Source organism: Oncorhynchus keta, chromosome 29 (genome assembly GCF_023373465.1).
Source record: "Oncorhynchus keta strain PuntledgeMale-10-30-2019 chromosome 29, Oket_V2, whole genome shotgun sequence".
Lineage (NCBI taxonomy): Eukaryota > Metazoa > Chordata > Actinopteri > Salmoniformes > Salmonidae > Oncorhynchus > Oncorhynchus keta.
The window spans coordinates 9,152,492-9,176,828 of NC_068449.1; the positions used below are offsets into that span (position 1 = coordinate 9,152,492).

A 24,337-nucleotide genomic window follows, 5' to 3' on the forward strand; every position below is an offset into this window, starting at 1 on the left:
AAAGCATGAAGAATTGATGGCAGGCACAGATGGAGGTGCATTAGGTCTGACTACAGTAGGCTCTGCTCTGATGCGTGTGCAGGGCTGTAGCAGCTAAAGTGCTTTATCTAAAGGTGCTTCCAAACAACATATCTGCACACCATGTTCTTTCCCGAAATGAGCACACAGAGATTCTCACAGCAAAGTTAGGAACACATAATATTGTGTAACCATACCATTTGCAGCACAGTCTTAAATGTTTGTCATTTAGCAGATGCTCTTATCCAGAGCAATGAGTGCATACATTTTTGTACCGGTCCACCATGGGAATTGAACCCACAACCCTGGTGTTGCAAGTGCCAATCTCTAGCAACAGAGCTTCTAGGGTTTTCTTTCTCGCTCACAATCTAAATGAACATTTTGTCACCTGACAAATAAGATTGAATTCCACTCTCTATGTGACACCTCTCAGTATGATTCTAACTTTCTGACACGGTTCGCTTTATCACCTCGTTTCTGACCTTTTCCACCCCACGTGAGCATGTCATGACTCTGACAGTGTTGTTTACGGGCAAGTTTCAGTCATAATAAACACAAACCAGGGTGTCAGGAAAAGATGTGAAAGATACGGCAAGGCTGACAAAGGTCACTTGACCTAAGCTGTCACCAGTTACCCCATGTACTATACTAGTAGTACCATTTTCTCTTATGGGGAAGGACAGATCAATATTTGAATTGCTTAGGCCTATTTTTTTTTGTAGGAGCCAAATTGGAGGAATGATGATAAACTCTTTCCATCACTGATGTTTTTAACACCACAGAAACAGTAGCTGTACACATGACCAAGCCTCAATGGAAACAATCCTGTCATATTTGTAATCCTCTTCAGTAAGGCATTTGACAAATGTGTTCTAGACAGCCTGCATGTTGAATCAATGATTCCTTATGACAACTTCACAATAGCTCATGCAGATTAAGATGTTGACTGGAAAGAGGCCATAATTCATTTTTAGGTTCAATCCGAAGGTAAATGCTGTGTTCTACACAGAGAAGTCAGCCTCTTAGAGCAGTTTTTTTTTTTTTTTTTTACTTTTCTTGCCCAGGGACTCCCTCATCATATCTTAGCAAAAAAAAAATAGTCACGTCTTATCATCAGGTCAGTTGATAATGGCAAGTAGAAGTAATCAACATTTTAAAATTAATACATTTTGTAGACCTTCCCACAGTTGGAGAGACAGTTTTGCATTTGTAAAGCAGTTTTGGGCTATTTTTCCATTGAGCTGAGAGAAAATATTGCAGTTTGAATATATTATCTAGTTCTACACAGTTTGGCATGAAGCTGAGAGACCATCTTGGAGTTTAAAGCAAATTTCCTGCAATTCTATGTATTTTGTCAACGCTAATACGGTGTTCCTATGCTCAAACATTATAACTAAATCAATGGGCCTGTGTACTGAATGATTGGTTTTGGGAATGTTTGATTCTCTGTGACTGTCTCGCTTTTGTTAGTTAGATTGTTAGTTCTCAAAGATAGTATTATTTAAAAAATGTACACTATGTGTACAAAACATTAGGAACACCTTCCTAATATTGAGTTGCACCCCCTATTGCCTTCAAAACAGCCTCAATTCGCTGGGGGCATGAATCTGCAAGGCGTTCCATAGGGATACTGGCACATGTTGACTCCAATGTTTCCCACATTTGTGTCAAGTTGGCTGGATATCCTTTGGTTGGTGGACTATTCTTGTTACACACAGGAAACTGTTGAGCGTGAAAAACCCAGCAGCATTACAGTTCTTGACACACTCAATACGGACCCAATACGCACACACACTCACACCTAGAGCAAAGTGACAACTCCTCCACACAGAAACAAGCGCATACACATAAAGAGCGTACGACTTCATCTTTATATATTTCTCTATTGTACTGTACCACAGACGTGTTATGGACGATGAGCCTCTGTAATGTGACATTTCTGTGACAACATGCTATGGCTTTTCCAGTACGATGGGGGTTTATAATCCGCTTCTCAGTTATAATCCATGGATCAATCCCCTCATGTCTACCATCCAAAGGAGATCCCAGTCTCATACTGCGTAGTCTCATTCATTTGTCTCAATGTATGATAAGTCTGTTCTTTTGGGGTCTGTAATATACAAACCCAAACCGTCATTTATAATTAGTTTTGTAGTCTGAATATGTTTTACTCTCTCTTCTTTTAGAAATTCATGCATACATCTGTATTAAGGAAATATCTGAAAGAGCTGTGGCACCTCATAAGCCGGTCAATGAAGTTCCAATGTACAGAAACATGTACAGAGACCAAACACAATGAGCATGTGTGTTTACAACATGAACTAATGCAACAGTAGAGTGTTTCTATGAATAGGCCCTATATTATCATACCGGTATTTACTAAGTAAGGCAAGAGAATAGGTTATGGATTTACATTTTGAATGTTCAATCCTCGCATTCCCTCAGTAGCATCTCTTGAACTTGATGAGTTTGTGGAAGGCCAGTTTGAACTCGTCATTGAAGGCGGTGTAGATGACGGGATTGATGAGCGAGTTCAGGTAGCCAAGCCAGGTGAACACGTCGAAGAGCACTGGGTGGAACCAGCATTCTTTGCAGATGGCCAGTACCAGGGTACCCACAAAGAAAGGCAGCCAGCACACGATGAAAGCTCCCAGGATGATGCCCAGCGTCTTGGTGGCCTTCTTCTCCCGGGCGGCGCACAGACGCTTCCTCTCCAGCACACTGTCTGCCAGCTTCACCTTCACGCTATTGAAGAGAGGCGACCCACCTCTGCCTCCTCCTCCACCCCCGTTGGTTCCCCCTCCAGGTTGCAGGTGGCTTTCCTGGTTGGAGGCGGAAGAATTGATGGAGCAGAGGGAGGAGCCGGCTGACGTCTGGATGAGATGGGCCGTGGTGAAACGCTTGCCGGACGACACCGGAGTCTTGAAGATGCGCGAGCGGGCGGCCACGTAGATCCGGCCATAGAGGATGATCAGCAGCACGGTGGGCACGTAGAAGGCCCCAAAGGTGGAGTAGAGCGTGTAGGAGATCTGGTCTGTGTTTACCAGGCACTCCATCACTTCCTCGTTGGCCTTGGCCTGCCTCCAGAAGAGCGGCGGTATGGAGATAGAGATGGAGATCACCCACACCACTGCTATCATCAGGCCCGCTCGACGCATCGTCCGGCGCTTGGAGTACTCCAGGGCATCAGTGATGGCCCAGTAGCGGTCCAGCGCGATGACACACAGGTGCAGGATGGAGGCGGTGCAAAAGGTGATATCTGATGACAGCCAGATATCGCAGACGATCTGCCCCAGGGACCAGGTCTTACTCACCGTGTACACGATGCTGATAGGCATGACCAATATGGACACCAGCAGGTCTGTCACGGCTAGCGAACCGATCAGAAAATTGGCTGGCGTGTGCAGCTTCCGGGTCAGGAAGATGGTGGCAATAACAAAGGCGTTGGACAGTACGGTGGCCAGGGTGATGATGGCCAGGATGGCCGACAGGGAGATCTGCAGACCTAGGAGAATGGCCTCGTCCCAGTGTGCCTCTGAAGTTTTGGGGCTCTCTGTGGCATTGGTGAAGATTGAATCAACGGAGCTATTATCCTGATCCATCTCGCCGTTCCCCTGTAACCCTTTGTTCCAGGTCTAGATGAGGCACATCACCTCAATCGATCACAGCCTACGCTTCACGTTGTCTTCTCCGCATGGTAAAGAGGACTGCATCGATGGATGTCACTTTTGGTTGTCACACGTATCCATGGGACGTGATGGATCCTTTATCCCTTATTTCAGTCTTGAAGACACACTGGGTTATTTGCTTATCTCCGTTTTGATCGTCTCAAAAGTGACAATTGCTATTTAGTTTCATATTATAGATTTTTGTTATACTCGTACCTTTCAATGCACAACTGTTGGCATTATTAATTCAGTAGACACACTAATATTGGTTTGACACTGAAGTCCGGCGGAGGGACGGCAGACGCTGATTTGTATTCTGCTCTGGTCTCATCAAACCTCTGCTTTCTCGCTCGCCCAAGCTCTTATCTCCACTCCAGCCAGGCCGAGCACAACACCCCAGACCACGGCTCCCTATCAACTGCTGCTTTCATGGTCTCATCCTCTTCAATAACCCTCAGTGAGTCCACACTCATAGATGATAGTAATACACATGGATGGCTCGCTCTGTCCTAGTTTAAAGCTGAATCAGGGGTTATTTAATTTGGTTTCAGAGTCAAAGCCTGGGCGGTCCAGCCATGTTGATGTTGAGAGTGAGCTAGAATGTTAACATGATCCACATCAGGTGGGGAGTCCTTTTCAACCGGTCCAGTCATGGACAAAAAGTCAATATCCCTTCTTCATGCCATATGTTTTTGTCTATGCCTTAGAAATTCGCAACTCAATGAGATAAAGGCCAAGGCGTTTGCAGACTCCCAGTGAGACGAAGCACAGCATGTGTTGTATTGATTTCCAGTGTGTGTTAACTTTTTTCCTGTCAAAGCTTTGTTGGTCAGTTAAGCATTCAGGTTTGAGGTCCAGAGGGGAATAGTACTGCACAGCTTATTCCAGGCTTCTATTACAGCATGACAACCTAAGAAGAGGAAAGAGAGAGACAGAAATTGTGTGCATTAGAAATACATACGAGTCACCTTTTCAAACCACCAATAATCCCACCTACGAAAAGTATCCTACATGCAGTGATACACGTAATAATGAACAATACGTGACCTCGACATCTCTGCAATCTCATGCCATGAGACATATTTCTACCACCTACATCCCTATACCCTCATTTCTTTGGAGCGGGGCTGTAATGTGAAGGGCATCTTGTATATGCCTATATCATAATGAAATGCAAATTGATGGACCTGTAGCACATTTCTGATTATCGTTTCAAAAGAACCACTGATTGCTCTTACAGGCACAGGATGGGGACAGGTTATGGTATACATGATATGATACGTGGAACGCACTACACCTATACAGTAGTATACGAACGATGATCACTCTGCTCAATACTGGGGCATCACAGGCATCGTACCTAAGGTAATGGTAATGTGCCGGCCAAGTCCACAACTACCCGTTATTAGAAAATTCGTTATTGAGGGAGAGGAGCAGCAAATATCATACTGCTCTCAGTACACCTGCCCGAAGTACCTTACATTGCAAAACGTAATTATTGGCACACATAAAGTCACAAGGTTAATCCATTATTCTCTGTAATGAGGATCTATATGGCAAGACATTGGCTGAGGGAACCACAAATGACAGAAAAAAGCTATTAAGACTCCTCACTCCCTCAACAATCTTTGCTTTGAATGAGGGAACCCCAGAAGGATAAATTCCTTATTCCAGTTACAAATAAGCACACACCCATTAAGAAAATTACTGTAAAAACTGTTAAATCCCTGTGGATTGATGAGGAATTGAAAAATTATTTGGTTTAGAGGGATGAGGCAAAAGGAACGTCAAATAAGTCTGGCTGCACAACCGATTGGCAAACGTACTGCATATTGAGAAATCATGTGACTAAACTGAATAAAAATAATAAGAAACTACGCTATGAAACAAAGATAAATGAGATAAAGAATGATAGTAAAAAGCTTTGGAGCACCTTAAATTCAATTTTGTGCAAAAAGGCTAACTCAGCTCCATCATTCATTGAATCAGATGGCTCCTTCATCACAAAACCCACTGATATTGCCAATTACTTTAATGATTTTTTAAATTTAAAGATTAGCAAATTTAGGCATGACATGCCAGCAACAAACGCTGACACTACACATCCAAGTACAAGTGATCAAATTTATTCTGTAAAGTGAGTGTGGAAGAAGTGGAAAAATGATTGTTGTCTATCAACAATGACAAGCCCATGGGATTTGACAACTTGGATGGAAAACTACTAAGGATAATAGTGGACAGTATTGCCACTCCTGTTTGCCATATCTTCAATCTAAGCCCACTAGAAAGTGTGTGCCCTGGAGGGAAGGCCTGGAGGGAAGCAAAAGTAATTCCGCTATCCATGAATAGTAAGCTCCCATTACTGGCCCAAATCGCCGACCAATCAGCCTGTTATCAACCTTAAGTAAACTTTTGGAGAAAAAAAATGTTAACAGATACAATGTTATTTTACTGTAAACAAATTAACAACAGACTTTCGGCATGCTTATAGGGGAGGACATTCAACAAGCACAGCACTTACACAAATGACTAATGATTGGCTGAGAGAAATGTATGATTTACAGACTTCAATGCGACTTTTGACATTATTGATCATATTCTGCTGATGGAAAAATGTATGTATTATGGCTTTACACCCACTGCTATATTGTGGATTATGTTGGAGAGACTTCCATTAAAGAACACCCTCTTTGTTCTGTCTAAAAGACCACAGAGGGTGTTCTTTAATGGAAGCCTCTCCAACATTATCCAGGTAGAATCTGGAATTCCCCAGGGCAACTGTCTAGGCCCCTTACTTTTTTCAATCTTTACTAATGACATGCCACTGGCCTTCAGTAAAGCCAGTGTGGCTATGTATGCAGATGACTCAACACTATACATGTCAACTACTCCCGCAAATTAAATCACTGTAACACTTAACAAAGAGCTGCAGTTAGTTTCAGAATGGGTGGCAAGGAATAACTAAGTCCTAAATATTTCAAAAACCAAAAGCATTGTATTTGGGACAAATCATTCACTAAACCATAAACCTCTACTAAATCTGATAATTAATCATGTGGAAATTGAGCAAGTTGAGGTGACTAAAATGCTTGGAGTAACATTGTAAACTGTCATGATCAAAACATGTTGATACAGCAGTAGCTAAGATGGGGAGAAGTCTGTCCATAATAAAGCGCTGCTCTGCCTTTGTACAATACTATCAACAAGGCAGGTCGTACAGGCTCTTGTTTTGTCGCACCTGGACTACTGTTCAGTCTTGTGGTCAAGTGCCACAAAGAGGAACCTCAGAAAATTACAATTGGCTCAGAACAGAGCAGCATGGCTGGCCCTTAAATGTACACGGAGAGCTAACATTAATAGTATGCATGTACATCTCTCATGGCTCAAAGTTGAGGAGAGATAAACTTCATCATTACTTGTTTTTGTAAAAAAGTGTTGACATGCTTAATGCACTGAGGTGTCTGTTTTACTACTAGCACTAAGCTCAGACACCCATATGTACCCCACAAGACATGCCACCAAAGGTCTCCTCTCAATCCGCAAATCAAGAAAAGACTATTGGAGGCGCACAGTATACTACATAGAGCCATGTCCACATCAAACTCTTTCCACATCAGGTAACTGATGCAAGCAGTAGAATCACATTTTAAAAAACAGATTAAAAAACACCTTATGGAACAGTAGGGACTGTAAAGAGGCACACATGATAAGACACACTCTACACACGTAGACATGGAAGTTGTATTGTAAATATGTGATAGTGGAGTAGTGGCCTGAGGGAACACACTAAATATACTGGGTAAAGTGTTGTGAAATGTAATGCCATGTAATATTGTAAACTGTATATAACTGTCTTAATATTGCTGGACCCCAGGAAGAGTAGCTGCTGCCAATGGGGATCCTTAATAAATACAAATACAAATATGACTGAAATAACACAGCTGCAAAATGGATACTTCTAATTTGTTGGGTTTTGAAAGAAAACAATATGGCTACAAAACAAAAGTCATTCATCACAAGAACGAGAGGGTTTTGAAATATCAAATTAATGTCACAGACTAGGATTAACAAGTCACGTGTGATAACTCAAAGCTCATAGTTTTTCATGTTGTTTATTTCCAGAAAGAATTTCATGTTTCTGTGACCCCACGAGCTTTGAAACGTGGCTGAAAATAAGGAACGGAACTTCACTGACGAGGTGGTTGAGATTTGGCACTGACAGATTGTTTAATTAGAGTGCTGAATGAGTGCTAGGGTATGTCTACTCCTGTCGTTTCACAGTTGCACATCCCTGCACAGTCCCAAATGACAGCCCAGGGAGATTGAACTGTGCATGTTTCATCCTGATATGACACAGTAAATCACCTCCATTTACAGAATAGTGGTGATTGACAAGTAGCCAGTAGAGGAGATTACAGTTTTATAATAGTGTGACAAAATAACAAGCTTTTTGGATTCATTTGCAGAGATCCTTTGCCTCTTGCTGTTTGCCAGAAGCGTAGGTGTGTGGGAATAATAGTCTTAGCATACATTTCTAGCAAGTCAGAGAAGTTGGCTGCCGTACTTCAGAGAGGACGTGTAGATGGAGATAACAATGAGTCTGAGGAGGAAGTTGCCTGCCGTACTTCAGAGGAGTGTCACGTTCGTCGTAATAATTATCAGACCAAGCTGCAGCGCGATATGATTTCCACATATTATTTATTCGAAACGCGCAAAACAACAAAGAAAGAATGAAACGAACGGTAACAAAAAGATGTAACATACACTAACTCAAAACAATATCCCATAAAACACAGGTGGAAAAAATGCTACTTAAATATGATCCCCAATTAGAGACAATGATAGCCAGCTGCCTCTAATTGAGAATCATACCAAACACCAACATAGAAAAACTATACTAGAACCCCACATAGAAAAGAATAACTAGAATACCCCCGAGTCACGCCCTGACCTACTATACCATAGAAAAACAAAGGCTCTCTATGGTCAGGGCGTGACAGGACATGTAGATAGAGATACCAATGAGTCTGACGAGGAAGTTGGCTGCCGTACTTCAGAGAGGACGTGTAGATGGAGATCTGATTCAAATCAATGCACGCTCCAAAAAAACGCTATGTTACACTTTGAACTATGGGAGTCTTTCCCCATATGCAAAGTGATGTGACATTCCATAGACAAAATAGACACGGAAGAGTTTTAAGTAATTACAACGAGGCATATAATATCTTTTGCTTTAGAGGGTATTTGCTTTACACTTTTATATATTGTAAATATTGATATATTGTATATATATATATATATATATTTATATTTATATTTATATTGTTTGATTATGTACAGAGGGTGAAAGAACAACAAGAAAATGTCCTGTATCAGAGATACAATCAATTCTCAAGGTGTCTAAACTCAATTTACTACCAATTGAGCTGGACGAATAAATTCTCAGTCACCACGAGACAAGGCAGAGGAAAAATGGAGACTCTGGCGCTGCTAAAGATTCCATTGTGCCAGAGTGAGATAGAGACAGTCTTCGTGGTGTAGTGCCTTATGATACATCTAGGAGGGACGTTGCTTTCTGCTCTTTTCAATTACTCCGGCAAACTGAATAAAGCCCCGTCTAACAGAAGCAAAGGCAGGGCACAGTTTATCTGGAGAGATGAGATTCCACTGTAATTCATTTAGCGGAGAGCTTTAGGGGCCAGACAGACCGCAATAACCAATATTAATGGTGACTGAGAGGGATTTAAAGGATTTAGAGGGCAGAGAATTTCCATGTGGAGAATAGGGCTCAGGTCTAAAGGTACAAGGTTTTAATTTGGTTCAGTTGTGTGGGTGAGGCTTAAACCTAGCACTTATAAAGCTATCATCCCACTGTTGCCATGATGGTTTTTTTTATGAGTTAGGTAACCTACATTTTGCCTTGATTGTGAGGAGTTTAAATAATGGAATAAAGTTATTAGCATGATTCACAGGAGCTTTGCAGAGAAAACAATTATGATATTATTAAGCGTCATGATGTTGCAAAAGACTTAAATCCCTACCTAGCCGGTCACCTATAAAAACACTGACTTCTGAGCTGTGATTGGTTACAACTAAAGATGGTAGCTCTGTCCTTTAGTCTTGTCAGGTCTACAGTATCGTCTACAGCAGTACAGTCCACTGTAGTCTAGCCTACTGCAGAATAGTTTGCTACAGTATATTCTACTGCAGTATAGTCTACTACAGTATAGTCTACAGCAGCATAGCCTACTACAGTATAATCTACTACAGTATAGTCTACTACAGTATGGCCTTCTTCAGTATAATCTACTACAGTATAGTCTACTGCAGTATAATCTACTACAGTATAGTCTACTGCAGTATAATCTACTACAGTATAGTCTACTACAGCATATTCAAATCGTATACAATATAGTCTGAAAAGGTATAGTCTAGTACAGTATAATCTACTAACAGTCTACTACATTATAGGCTATTACACTACAGTCTACTATAGTATAATCCACCACAGTATGGTATAGTCCACTACAATATAGACTGCTACAGTATAGTCTACGGAAGTATAGTCTAAAACAGTATAACCTACTAGAGTATAGTATACTACAGTATAGCCTACTACAGTACAGTCTACTACATTATAGTTTATAATATACTATGGTATAGCCTACTACAGTATAGTCTACTACAGTATAGTCTATATGCATTACAATATAGGCTACTACAGTTAAGTATACTACAGTGTAGCCTACTAGATTATAGCCTACTACAGTATAATATACTACAGTATAGCCTATTACGGTATAATATACCACTGTATAGTATAGTCTGCTATAGTACAGCATACTACAGTATAGCCTACTACAGTATAATCAGCTAAAGTGTAGTAAGTCTAAATAGTACAGCATACTACAGAATAGCCTACTACAGAATAGTCTACTGCAGTATAGTCTACTACAGTATAGTCTACGACAGTTTAGTCTTCTAAATTACAGCCTACCACAGTATAGTTTACAACACTAAAATATACTACAGAATGGTATTGTATACTATAGTATAGTGTGACGACCCTCCCACTCTGTCCCACTCTTTGCTATTTCTGCCGTTATGTCTCTCTTCCCCATTTGCTATTTCACTTATTAGGATGCTGGTGGGTCTCCCAGGATAAGTTGGAGGAGGGACACACCTGGTCCCGGTGTCTCCCAGGATAAATACACCACTTCCCCATTCATGGAGGAGATCCATGCAGACACACCTGAAACACCACTTCCCCATTCATGGAGGAGACCATGCAGACACCGGTGTCTCCCAGGATAAATACACCACTTCCCCATTCATGGAGGAGACTCTCTCCATGCAGACACACCTGGGCCTGGTGTCTCCCAGGATAAATACACCACTTCCCATTCATGGAGGAGACTCTCTCCATGCAGACACACCTGGGCCCGGTGTCTCCCAGGATAAATACACCACTTCCCATTCATTCATGGAGGAGACTCTCTCCATGCAGACACACCTGGGCCCGGTGTCTCCCAGGATAAATACACCACTTCCCCATTCATGGAGGAGACTCTCTCCATGCAGACACACCTGGGCCCGGTGTCTCCCAGGATAAATACACCACTTCCCCATTCATGGAGGAGACTCTCTCCATGCAGACACTCCCAGGATAAATACACCACATTCTGGGCACCTGGGGTGTCTCCCAGGATAAATACACCACTTCCCCATTCATGGAGGAGACTCTCTCCATGCAGACACACCTGGGCCCAGTGTCTCCCAGGATAAATACACCACTTCCACATTCATGGAGGAGACTCTCTCCATGCAGACACCTTTATAGATTTGGTTGTTTTTCTTGGTGGTTTTTTGGTTGTTTGCTTTAGCATCTCTCAACACCCTGCATTATCACATTCATGCAAAACACTCACTTACACTACTGATTACTGATTACAGACACCATTGTATATTATACTTAGTTACTTATTTAATAAATATATATTTAGTTACTCCTTATCTCCACGTTGTCTCCCTTTTGTTACGGGCTTTGAGCCGGTTCGTGACAATAGCCTACTACAACATAGTATAGTACACAAAAGAACAGTAAAATCTACAAACAATCTACTACATTATAGTCTATTACACTACAGTCTACTATAGTATAATCAACCACAGTATGGTATAGTCAACTACAATATAGACTGCTACAGTATAGTCTACTGAAGTATAGTCTAAAACAGTATAACCTACTACAGTATAGTATACTACAGTATAGCCTACTACAGTACAGTACAGTACATTATAGTCGACTTTAGTATAATATACTATGGTATAGTACACTACAGTATAGTCTAAGACAGTATATTCATTTCAGAATAGGCTATTACATTTAAGTATACTGCATTGAAGAACTACTACATTATAACCTACTACAGTATAATATACTACAGTATAGCCTATTATGGTATAATATACCACTGTATAGTATAGTTTACTATGGTACCGCATACTACAGTATAGCCTACTACAGTATAATCAGCTAAAGTGTAGTAAGTCTACTATAGTATAGCCTACTACAGAATGGCCCTATAGTCTACCACAGTATATTCTACTACAGTATAGCCTACAACAGTTTAGCCTACAACAGTTTAGCCTTCTACATTATAGCCTACCACAGTATAGTTTACAACAGTAAAATATACTACAGAAGAGTATCGCCTACTATAGTATCGCCTACTACAGTATTATCTAATACAACATAGTATAGTACACAAAAGATAAGGTGAATGCACCAATTTGTAAGTCGCTCTGGATAAGAGCGTCTGCTAAATGACTTAAATGTAAATGTAAATAGTCTAAAAAGTATATTCTACTACAATATAGCCTACTACAGTTTAGTCTGCTACAGTACAGCCTAATACAGTAAAATATACTACAGTATAGTATATTCTACTATAGTACAGTCTACTATAGATAATCTACAACAGTACAGTATCGTCTACTACAGTATAGTATTCTGCAGCATAGTCTACAACAGTATAGTCTACTGCAGGATAGCCTAATACAGTATAATCTACTACAGAATAGTATAGTCTACTACAGTAGTGTCTACCCTAGTAAAATATACTATATTATAGACTACTTCAGTATAGTCTACTACAGTGCAGCCTACGACAGTATAATTCACGACTGTATGGTATAGTCTACTACAGTATAGTTTACCACAGCATAGCCGACGATAGTACAATTTACTACTGTATGGTATCTTCTACCACAGTATATTCTACTACAGTATAGTCTACTGAATTATAGTAGTCTACTACTGTATAGTCTACTACAGAAAAGTCTACTGCACTATAGAATACTATAGTATTTTAAACTACAGTATAGTCACCAACAGTATAGTCTACTACATTGTAATTGAATACACTACCGTCTACAACAGTATAGTCTACAACAGTATAATATACTATAGTACGGTATAGTCTAATACACTATAGTCTACGATAGTATCATCTACTACAGTATGGTATCGTCAACTACATTTTAGCTTACTACAGTATAGTCTACCAAAGTATAGTATAGTCCACTACAGTATAGACTACCACAATATAGCCTTCTACAGAATAGCCTACTACAGCATTTTCTAGTACATTATAGCCTGCTATAGTACAATATACTACACTAAGGAACTACTAATATACTGCAGTATGATATCTTCTACCACAGTATATTCTACTACAGTATAGTCTACTGAAATATAGTAAAGTCTACAACTGTATAGTCTACTACAGCAAAGTCTACTGTAGTATAGAATAAGATAATATATTTAACTACAGTACAGTCTGCAGCAGTATAGTCTATTGCAATATAGCCTACAACAGTATAGCCTTCTACAGAATACCATACTACAGGATAGTAATGTCTAACATAGCCTACTATAGAAAACACTACTACAGTATAGTTTAGACAACTACAGTATGGTCTACTACAGTATGGTCTACTTCAGTATAGTCTACTACAGTATAGTGTATGACAGTTTAGTCTACTACATTATAGCTTACTATAGTATAGCCTGCTACAGAATAACATACTACAGTATAGTATGATGTACTGTATTGTAGTTTAGCCTACTACAGTATAATCTACCAGAGTATTGTAAATTCTACTACAGTATAGTCTACTATAGTATAATCTACTACAGCATGGCATAGTCTACTACAGTATAGCATACTACAGTGTAGTCTGCTATATCCTAATCTACTACAGTATGGTATAGTCTACTACAGTATAGCATACTACAGTGTAGTCTGCTATATCATAATCTACTACAGTATGGTATAGTCTAGTATAGTCTGCTGTATCATAACCTACTACAGTATGGTATTGTCTACTACAGTACAGCTTACTACAGCATACTACCGTATATCCTTCTACAGTAAAGTCTACTACAGTATAATCTAACACACTATATATAGTCTACTAAGGTATAGTCGACTACAGTATGATCTACTACTATCTACTAGTTTGGAATAGTCTACAACACTATAGTCTCCTGTAGCATAATACACCACAGTACAGTAAAGTCTACAACAATATAGACTACTATAGTATAGTCTAGTGAAGTATAGTCTACTACAGTATTGCCTACTACAGTATAGCATACTACAGTATAGCCTATTAAAGTACAGTACAGTCTACTACGTTATTACGTTATTACTGCTATAGTATGATATACTATAATGAAGCCTATTAAAGTATAATCTACTAGTGTAGTAAGTCTACTATAGTATAGCCTACTACAGTAAAGCCTACTACAGTATAGTCTACTGCAGTATAATATTTTACAGTATAGTCTACTAAAGTATGGTCTACTATCTACTACAGTACAGTGTAATATACCACAGTATAGTGTAATATACTACAGTATGGTAAAGTCTACTATATACTATAGTATAGTCTACTGAAGTGTTGTAGTCTACTACAGTATAATCTACTACAGTAAAGTCTACTACTGTATAGCCTATGACAATATAGTCTACTACAGTATAATCTACTACACTATAGTCCACTACACTGTATTGTAGTGTATACTACAGCATAGTCTACTTCAGTAAAGCCTACTACAGTATAATCTACTACAGTATAGTTTTCCACAGTATAGCCTACTATTGTACAGTATTGTATCTTCTACCACACTTCTACTACAGTATAGTCTACTGATATAGTATGGTCGACCACTGTATAGTCTATGACAGCATAGTCTTCTGCAGTATAGAATACGACAGTATATTCAACTACAGTATAGTCTACAACAGTATAGTCTACTACATTGTAATTGAATTCATTACAGTTTACTACAGTATAGTCTACAACAGTATAATCTACTATAGTATTGCATTGTCTACTACACTATAGTCTAATACACTATAGTAAATTATAGTATAATCTACTACAGTATGGTATAGCCTACTACATTTTAGCCTACTACAGTATAGTCTACCGAAGAGTTGTTTAGTCCACTATAGTCTAGTATAGTCTACAGTAGAGTCTACTACAATATAGTCTACTACAGTATAGCCTACTACAGTATAGTCTACTACAGTATAGCCTACCACAGAATACTATACTACAGTATAGTATACTCCACTATAACTTACTATGGTATAATCTGCTACAGTATAGTTTAGCCAACTACAGTATAGTCCACTACAGTATGGTTTACTACAGTATAGTCTACTACAGTATAGTCTACGACAGTTTAGTCTCCTACAGTATAGCTTACTACAGAATAGCCCTATAAAGTATAATATACTACAGTATAGTATAATCTACTATAGTATAGCCTACTATAGAATAGCCTGCTTCAGTATAATCTACCACGGTACGTATAGTACTGTATAGCCTACTACAGTATAGTCTACTACAGTTTAGCTAACCACAGCATAGCCTACTACAGTACAGTCTACTACATTATAGTCTACTATAGTATAATATACAATAGTGAAGCCTATTACAGTATAGTCTACTACAGTATAATCTATTACAGTATAGATAGCCTACTACAGTATAACTTACCACAGTATAGCCTGTTAGAGTAAAATATACTACAATATATTATACTATAGTATAGTATAATCTACTACAGTATAGTGTACTACTGTAAACACTACTACAGTGTTGCCCACTACAGTATAGTCTACTGTAGTACAGGCCAAATTAGATTTAGAGAGAGAGAGAGAGAGACAGAGAGACAGAGAGAGAGAGAGAGAGAGAGAGAGAGAGAGAGAGAGAGAGAGAGAGACAGAGAGAGAGACCGAGAGACCGAGAGAGAGACCGAGAGAGAGACCGTGAGAAAGACCGAGAGAGAGATAAAAGGAGTAATTGTGCGTAACTTATCCTCTGAAGGGAACCCTTAACAAATCTAACTCACAACACCATATGAATGTCTAAAATGACTGAGACTAAATAAGAGCTTATCACCAAAACAGCATAACTCATACAGTAGCAATGCAGTCTTCATCTTTCAACTTGAAGGCAGCTAACTATCTGCAGTAACATTCTATCCTGTCTTTTTTTTAGGGGGGGAGGGTCTCCCTTGGAGCTTAATTACGAAGTTCCAACACCATTTTGCTTCTCTACCTGTCACTTCCGATATATGTAACGTAGCCTATTCTGGGGAGAAACAGCTTAAGGTATGCTGCTTGTTAACTGTGCTGAGGGGGTCTGCCGTGTCTCTTTGATGTCATTTGAGTCGCCTGCCCCCCTGACATGTCTGGGCTCGGCAGATGTTTGTTCGATTGCACAGCATTCGTGAGATGAACTGTGACAGCCAGGCGTGTACGCTGAGTCAACTCCACAGCGTGGCATCCTAATTAGGGGATGGAGGAGTGAAAAAACAGCATGGTTCTTACTCTGGATTCAATCCATTGTCTCAATTGTCTCAAGTCTTAAAAATCCTTCTTTAACCTGTCTCTTGGATTTAACAAGTGACATCAATAAGGGATGATAGCTTTCACCTGGATTCACCTGGTTTGTCTGTGGCTGCAGTCCAAATGCAAAGTAGACAGCCCTCAGCCCTTGAATTGCGTTTTCCATTGTCACATCCGGGTGTACCTTAAATGTCCCTTTCCCAAGTGAGGGAGGGTGGTGACCTGAGAGACAACGTCCTTGGTGGAAATCTTGAAGTTGAGCTTAAAAACAACCAACCTAAAACTATTAATGTAGCTAGCAAGCTAATGTAGCATGCTAGCACTCATGTCAGGTATCTGGGTACAGTTAACCATAACTGGCTTGCTAGTTTTATAGTTTGGTAATTTATTCCAATACATTTCAGAATTCCCCAAAAGTATGTTGATGAAGCTAGCTACGTTTTATAGGCTCCTCACTACGAGACTAAGCCACTTTAAGCCTCATTCCCATTTGCCAACGCTACAGAAACCAGTCAAAAGTTTGGACACACCTATTCACTCAAGGGTTTTTCTTTATTTGGACTATTTTCTGCATTGTAGAACAATAGTGAAGACATCAAAACTATTAAAGAACACATGAAATCATTTAGTAATCAAAAAAGTGTTTAACACATCAAAATATATTTTACATTTGAGATTCTTCACAGTAGCCATCCTTTGCATACTCTTGGCATTCACTCAACCAGCTTCATGAGGTAGTAACCTGGAATGCATTTAAAAGTGCCTTGTTAAAAGTTAATTTGTGGAATTTCTTTCCTTCTTAATGAGTTTGAGCCAATCAGTTGTGTTGTGACACGGTAGGGGTGGTATACAGAAGATAGCCCTTTGATAAAAGACCAAGTCCATATTATGGCAAGAACAGCTCAAATAAGCAAAGACAAATGACAGTTCATTATGACTTTAAGACATGAAGGTCAGTCAATCTGGAAAATGTCTTAAAGTGTACTTGCAAAAACCATCAAGCACTATGATGAAACTGGCTCTCATGAGGACCGCCACAGGAAAGGAAGACCCAGAGTTACCTTTGATGCAGAGCATAAGTTCATTATAGTTACCAGCCTCAGAAATTGCAACCCAAATAAATGCTTCACAGAGTTAAAGTAACAGACACATCTCAACATCAACTGTTCAGAGGAAACTACGTGAATTAGGCTTTCATGGTCGAATTGCTGCAAAGAAACCACTACTAAAGGGCTATTTAAACAAGAAGGAGAGTGATGGAGTGCTGCATCAGATGACCTGGCCTCCACAATCAACCGACCTCAACCCAATTGAGGTGGTTTGGGGATGAGTTGGACCGCAGAGTGAAGGAAAAGCAGCCAACAAGTGCTCAGCATGTGTGGGAACTCCTTCAAGACTGTTAGAAAAGCATTTCAGGTGAAGCTGGTTTGGAGAATTCCAAGAGTGGGCGCAAAGCTGTCATCAAGGCAAAGGGTGGCAACTTTGAAGAATCTAAAATCTCAAATCTATTTTGATTTGTTTAACACTTTTTTGTTTACTACATGATTCCATGTGTGTTTTTTCATAGTTTTGATGTCTTAAAATGTAGAAAATAGCAAAAATCAAGAAAAACCCTTGAGTGAGTAGGTATGTCCAAACTTCTGACTGGTTTCTGTATATATTTATTTTAGCAAGCTAGGTTCATAATTTTGTCTGACATGTCAAAAATGCAGCCGTGTTGATTACAATTTACACTTCGCTGCTACCGGAGTTTGACACGTGACGACACTTTGCATTGAATTGTTGGTCACATCAACCCCACAGGTGATCAAAGTTCTTCACTCGCTCCCTCGAGTGGAGCGAGGGCCGAGGGGGCAACTTTTGTGAATTGGACCTCCACTTAAGATGGCAATCAAACTGCTTTCAATTTCGATGGGGATTCCCCAGAGGGAGAGTGGCTAGCGTGAGTGCTGAAGGGGTCAAATTAACGTGTTTGGACTGCAGCCTATGTCATGGGAAGAGCAGGTTTCCTTCATGTTTTATACACTCAGTGTAGATTTCAAGTAAACTGTAGGCTATTACATTATTTATCATCATGGGGCGGCAGGGTAGCCTAGTGGTTAGAGCGTTGAACTAGTAACCAGAAGGTTGCGAGTTCAAACCCCCAAGCTGACAAGGTACAAATCTGTCGTTCTGCCCCTGAACAGGCAGTTAACCCACTGTTCCCAGGCCGTCATTGAAAATAAGAATATGTTCTTAACTGACTTGCCTGGTTAAATAAAGGTAAAAAAAAAATGTAAAATTAAAAAATCATCACAATTGTGGAACATGCTCCAAAATCCGTTGTGGTTCGATGATAACTTTACAGAAATGTTGCCAAGGCAGAGATGAGTGGCCGAAAACGAGATGCGCACGGACAGCAGTGTACACATCAATTCAGGTTACATGACTTGTGTGGGCCCTAATAAATGACCATCACTGAATGTAACTCATAACCCTTTCTGGTGTTTTGTATGTGATGTCAATTTGCACTTATTAAATGGTACCATATTGGATGCCGGAATTATTTTAGAGTGAAGTAGCATAATGGTTGGAATAGTAACTGAAGTCTGGACACTGACTGTAGGCCTCACATGTAACCTATTATAATACTAGCCCTATCCTGCAGTCAAATGACTAGTGGCCTCATGGGTGGAATGTTATTCACATTTTTAATCATTAATAAACACATTTTTAAAACTGCTGAAAATCTGGTGTTTTTATGTCAAACAGTTTTGTTATATTTCAGTCTTCTGTGATATATATAATGTGTTGCAAACTCAAAATGTAATACATTTCAACTCTTTATCTGACATTGGTACAGGTATCTTCTTTTTTTTAAGCCCATAACCATGTACGTGAAGTGTATACTTTGGTTTCAAAGTAGATGTGTTTAAGACTACCAAGAAACACTCTGTGTGACCCTGATTTAGCCCACTGCAGTAAAAGGTTCACTCTTGCAGAATTAAGTGTTCCTCTCATTAAAATGAGAGCACAAATGTACATTTTTTGCTCTGGGACAGGAGTAGAGAAATATAATTTATTTCTTTGAGCATCTTGAGAGAATGCAAATGTGCACCTAAGGACCTGTTGTGTAATCCTACATGTGCCATTTCTTTCAGTGACATAAAAGCTGACAGTATTTAATATTCAACCAAATAAAATATGCATTCAAGACTAAATGAAATACTATCAGAAACTTTTTGCACATTTTTTTTTTTTTAAAGTTTCCTTAAAACTGATCAAACTGATGTAATTTGGAAATCTCTCTGGTCCCTCAACTTCCTCACTCCGTGAGAGAAGTAGAAATGAAAGTGAAAACTTCACCGGAGTCAACTAAATTGTTGTGGATACATTGATAATTTCAGCGATTTATGACACCATTCTGGTGAGCATCTGGAACTTTCATTGCACACACCTGGCCCCTATTCCCACTGATTGTATTTGTATATATGTGTCCTTTGTTCACCATGGTCTTGTCAATGATTGTTCCCATGTCCGTTGGTGGTGTGAGTATCTTTGCGTTGGTGCAGCTGTTATGCTGTGTGCTATATATATTGTGTATTACGGGTATCGTCCCGTGTCGGTCAACGAGGTTTACCCTGGCACTTTTGTTTGGGCACAGCCCAGTGTTTTTGTATACATGTTTGTTTTGGGTGTATTATAAAACCCTACTGTGTATTCCTGTGCCTGTCTCCAAAGTCCTTTATACCAGCATGACAGAGCAAGGCTCAGGTAGCCTACTGTATATGCAGCCAGGTTATCCGTTATGCAAGTCAATATTTGATGTCCATCCATGTCTGAGGAAGTCGGGAACTGATGTTGAAATCGTCCACTAGGGGCAACAGTGAGCACTGTTACCTTCAAGTAGGTTTCGGTTTCAAGATCGAATCCGGCAATAGAAAGATGTTTTTGAGATTTTTGTTTCAAGCCTATCCCAGATCTTAACCCAAACCTTAAATTAAGAGTTAATGCCTAAATTTAACCATTAAGCACTTCAAAATGTGATGTTTTCGAAATTTCACATTTGAGGAACATGGACATCTAATTCTGACGTGAGACTGTGAGAGCTAGTTGACCTAATTGTTTGACAATCAGACGAAAACATGAATGGTTGTGTGTTCATGCCACATTAAGCAAATCAGTTAACCTCCAACAACAACTGCTTCCCGGGCACTGATGACGTGGATGTGGATTAAGGCAGCCTCCCACAGCTCTCTGATTCAGAAGGGTTGGGTTATGCAGAAGACACATTTATGTTCAATGCGTTCAGTTGTGCAACTGACTAGGTATCTCCCTTTCCCCTTTTAAAAGTTCAACGACAAACCTTGATGCATTCCCCCACTGATGCATTCCCCCATGGAAACAGCAGGATTCTTTTATCTTTATTTTAACAGGGAGTCCCATTGAGGCAAGGGAGCCCTGCATGCACACAATTGACTAAATACAATAGAATACAAATAGAATACAAATATACAAAATTACAAACACACTGAACTATCGTAGGCTGCTACATCATAGACCCTTCACTCACTTTGGACATATTATCCTGTTCTGAAAATATAGCTACTGTATTTTTATGTGTTGGTTTCCAGGGAATTCTTCTGTGCACAAAGAAGAATGTTTAACCCTTACACACCAACATTATTAAATAAATACCAGTACATTATGTTTGACTTCGCAGAAGAGATATTGATTCTGATTCACCACACGTTGGTTGGCAATAAATATCTCATACACTTGAGGCCTGTAGATATGAATTATTGATCCGGTAGCTGTGTGTGTGCGGTATAGGCTAACAAAACTGTGAATAATATATTAGATAAGAATATAGACAGCAAAGTTTGACCTTGTATCTAAACAGTTTCATGCAACTACATGAACATTCAGAGTTTAGGGTTGTGGATCAATGGTCTATAATTGGGAGGGCTGCAAAAAAATGCAGGAATACAGATTTTGGGGATTAGATCAACTTTCCTAAGTCAATTAAAATTCTATTACACGACTTTGAAGGTAGAGCGTGTAAGCCTGAAAATGGTCCATAGACCGAGTCTTGAAATGTTGAGAGAGCTAGGGGGGTGGAGAATAGGATTTTGGAGATTATAAACTGTTGTTATACTCTGTGGGATAGGCCCTACATAGCATTCTAATATCTTGACATTCCGTGGGGGAGCTACCTATTCAACAGCCGGGCTGCAGCTATTGAGCCACCACTGAAAGTTTGTCCCATCAATGCTGCTGGAAGACTTGGAGGACTGAGAAAGCTTCATGTGTTGATTATGACTGCAGTAGTGGGAGGTGCAGATGGTGCAGTGACAATGCTGTAATCCCAACCTCTGGGCACAAACCACCAGACAGATCGGAGAGTTTGGGGAAAATAATCTCTGCTTCTGTGTCCGTAAGCGGATATGGGGAGACAGAACACAAGAGACAAGAAGACAATTTGTCTGTCTGTCTGGGACACTATATGTCTAGTTTTTCACTTCATCAATCTGTCTGTAGCTATCTATCTGTCTCTTCCTAGTATATGTCCACTATATTGCTATCGTCATCCCTCGAACCACTTTCCTCTGCTACACCTTCAGAACCTTGTCCTTATCCAGAACTTGGCTCAAACATTCACGTACAGTAGAACCAGTCGACTTAATCAAACCAGTCCATGTATGCTGATGTGGGCTGTATCTCACTCACAACTGCCCCAGGTGGAAGAGGGGGCCATGGGGTGTTCCATCTGATGCCATCTGGGCCTACAAAAGAATGGCTCTCCAGCCCACCATGATATGTGATTATTTATGTTCTTTTTATATAAGAAATTATTCAGCGTAGTAATCTGTCTCAGTGTATCATGGAAGTTGGAATCGAATCAGTTATAACTCTGAAGTAGGTCTATTTTTACCATTGTGTAGACTAGAGGATGTGAGAGTAGGAGTGGGCTGCGATTGCCAGTGTGTTTAGATATTTTAGCCTCTTCAGACTAACAGTGGAAGCTCCAATAATTCATCTGACTACAGTAACAATTAGGATAATAGGGCAGCAGATAGATTAGTGGTTAAGAGCGTTGGGACAGTAACCAAAAGGTTGCTGGTTTAGAATCCTCGAACCAACTAGGTGAAACATCTGCCGACGTGCCCTTGAGCAAGGCACTTAAACCTAATTACTCCTGTAAGTTGCTCTGGTTAAGAGCATCTGTTAAATGGCTAAAATTTTAAATCTGTCTACAGTAACACTCAGGAATAGATCTGACTACAGTAACACTCAGGATGAGGTCTGACTACAGTAACACTCAGGATACGGTCTGACTACAGTAACACTCAGGATACGATCTGACTACAGTAACACTCAGGATCAGATCTGACTACAGTAACACTCAGGAATAGATCTGACTACAGTAACACTCAGGATACGGTCTGACTACAGTAACACTCAGGATTAGATCTGACTACAGTAACACTCAGGATGAGGTCTGACTACAGTAACACTCAGGAATAGGTCTGACTACAGTAACACTCAGGATCAGATCTGACTACAGTAACACTCAGGATCAGATCTGACTACAGTAACACTCAGGAACTACAGGATAGTAAGTGACACTCAGGATTAGATCTGACTACAGTAACACTCAGGATTAGACTGACTACGGTAACACTCAGGATACGGTCTGACTACAGTAACACTCAGGATCAGATCTGACTACAGTAACACTCAGGAATCAGATCTGACTACAGTAACATAGATCTGACTACGGTAACACTCAGGAAAGATCTGACTACAGTAACACTCAGTAACACTCAGGATTAGATCTGACTACAGTAACACTCAGGAATAGATCTGACTACAGGTAACACTCAGGATAATTATCTGACTACAGTAACACTCAGGATTAGATCTGACTACAGTAACACTCAGGATAGATCTGACTACAGTAACACTCAGGATATAGGTCTGACTACAGTAACACTCAGGATTAGATCTGACTACGGTAACACTCAGGAATAGATCTGACTACAGTAACACTCAGGAATAGATCTGACTACAGTAACACTCAGGAATAGATCAGGATTAGATCTGACTACAGTAACACTCAGGGATCTGACTACAGTAACACTCAGGAATAGATCTGACTACAGTAACACTCAGGATTAGATCTGACTACGGTAACACTCAGGAATAGATCTGACTACAGTAACACTCAGGAATAGATCTGACTACAGTAACACTCAGGAATAGATCTGACTACAGTAACACTCAGTATAAGGTTTGACTACAGTAACACTCAGGATCATCTGGATCAGAATATCTGACTACAGTAACACTCAGGAATAGATCTGACTACAGTAACACTCAGGAATAGATCTGACTACAGTAACACTCAGGATACGGACTACAGTGACATCTGACTACAGTAACACTCAGGATAGATCTGACTACAGTAACACTCAATACTCAGATCTGACTACGGTAACAAGGATTAGATCTGACTACAGTAACACTCAGGATAGGATAATATCTGACTACAGTAACACTCAGGAATAGATCTGACTACAGTAACACTCAGGATACGGTCTGACTACAGTGACACTCAGGATTAGATCTGACTACAGTAACACTCAGGAATAGATCTGACTACAGTAACACTCAGGAATAGATCTGACTACAGTAACACTCAGGATAGATCTGACTACAGTAACACTCAGGATAGATCTG

The 24,337-nt window shown here is 39.9% G+C and overlaps 1 protein-coding gene across 1 annotated transcript in view; it reads right to left on the minus strand.

Moving 5' to 3' along the window:
• Positions 1 to 1,882: 1,882 nt before the first annotated feature.
• The window catches only part of LOC118362019 (5-hydroxytryptamine receptor 1D-like), a 28,683-nt gene continuing 6,228 nt past the window's right edge, over positions 1,883 to 24,337 (minus strand). The window contains exon 2 of the mRNA XM_035742233.2: positions 1,883 to 4,596. Within this exon, the coding sequence (XP_035598126.1) occupies positions 2,460 to 3,620 (1,161 nt within the window). The 5' untranslated portion in view covers positions 3,621 to 4,596 and the 3' untranslated portion in view covers positions 1,883 to 2,459. The remainder of the gene's footprint in view (positions 4,597 to 24,337) is intronic.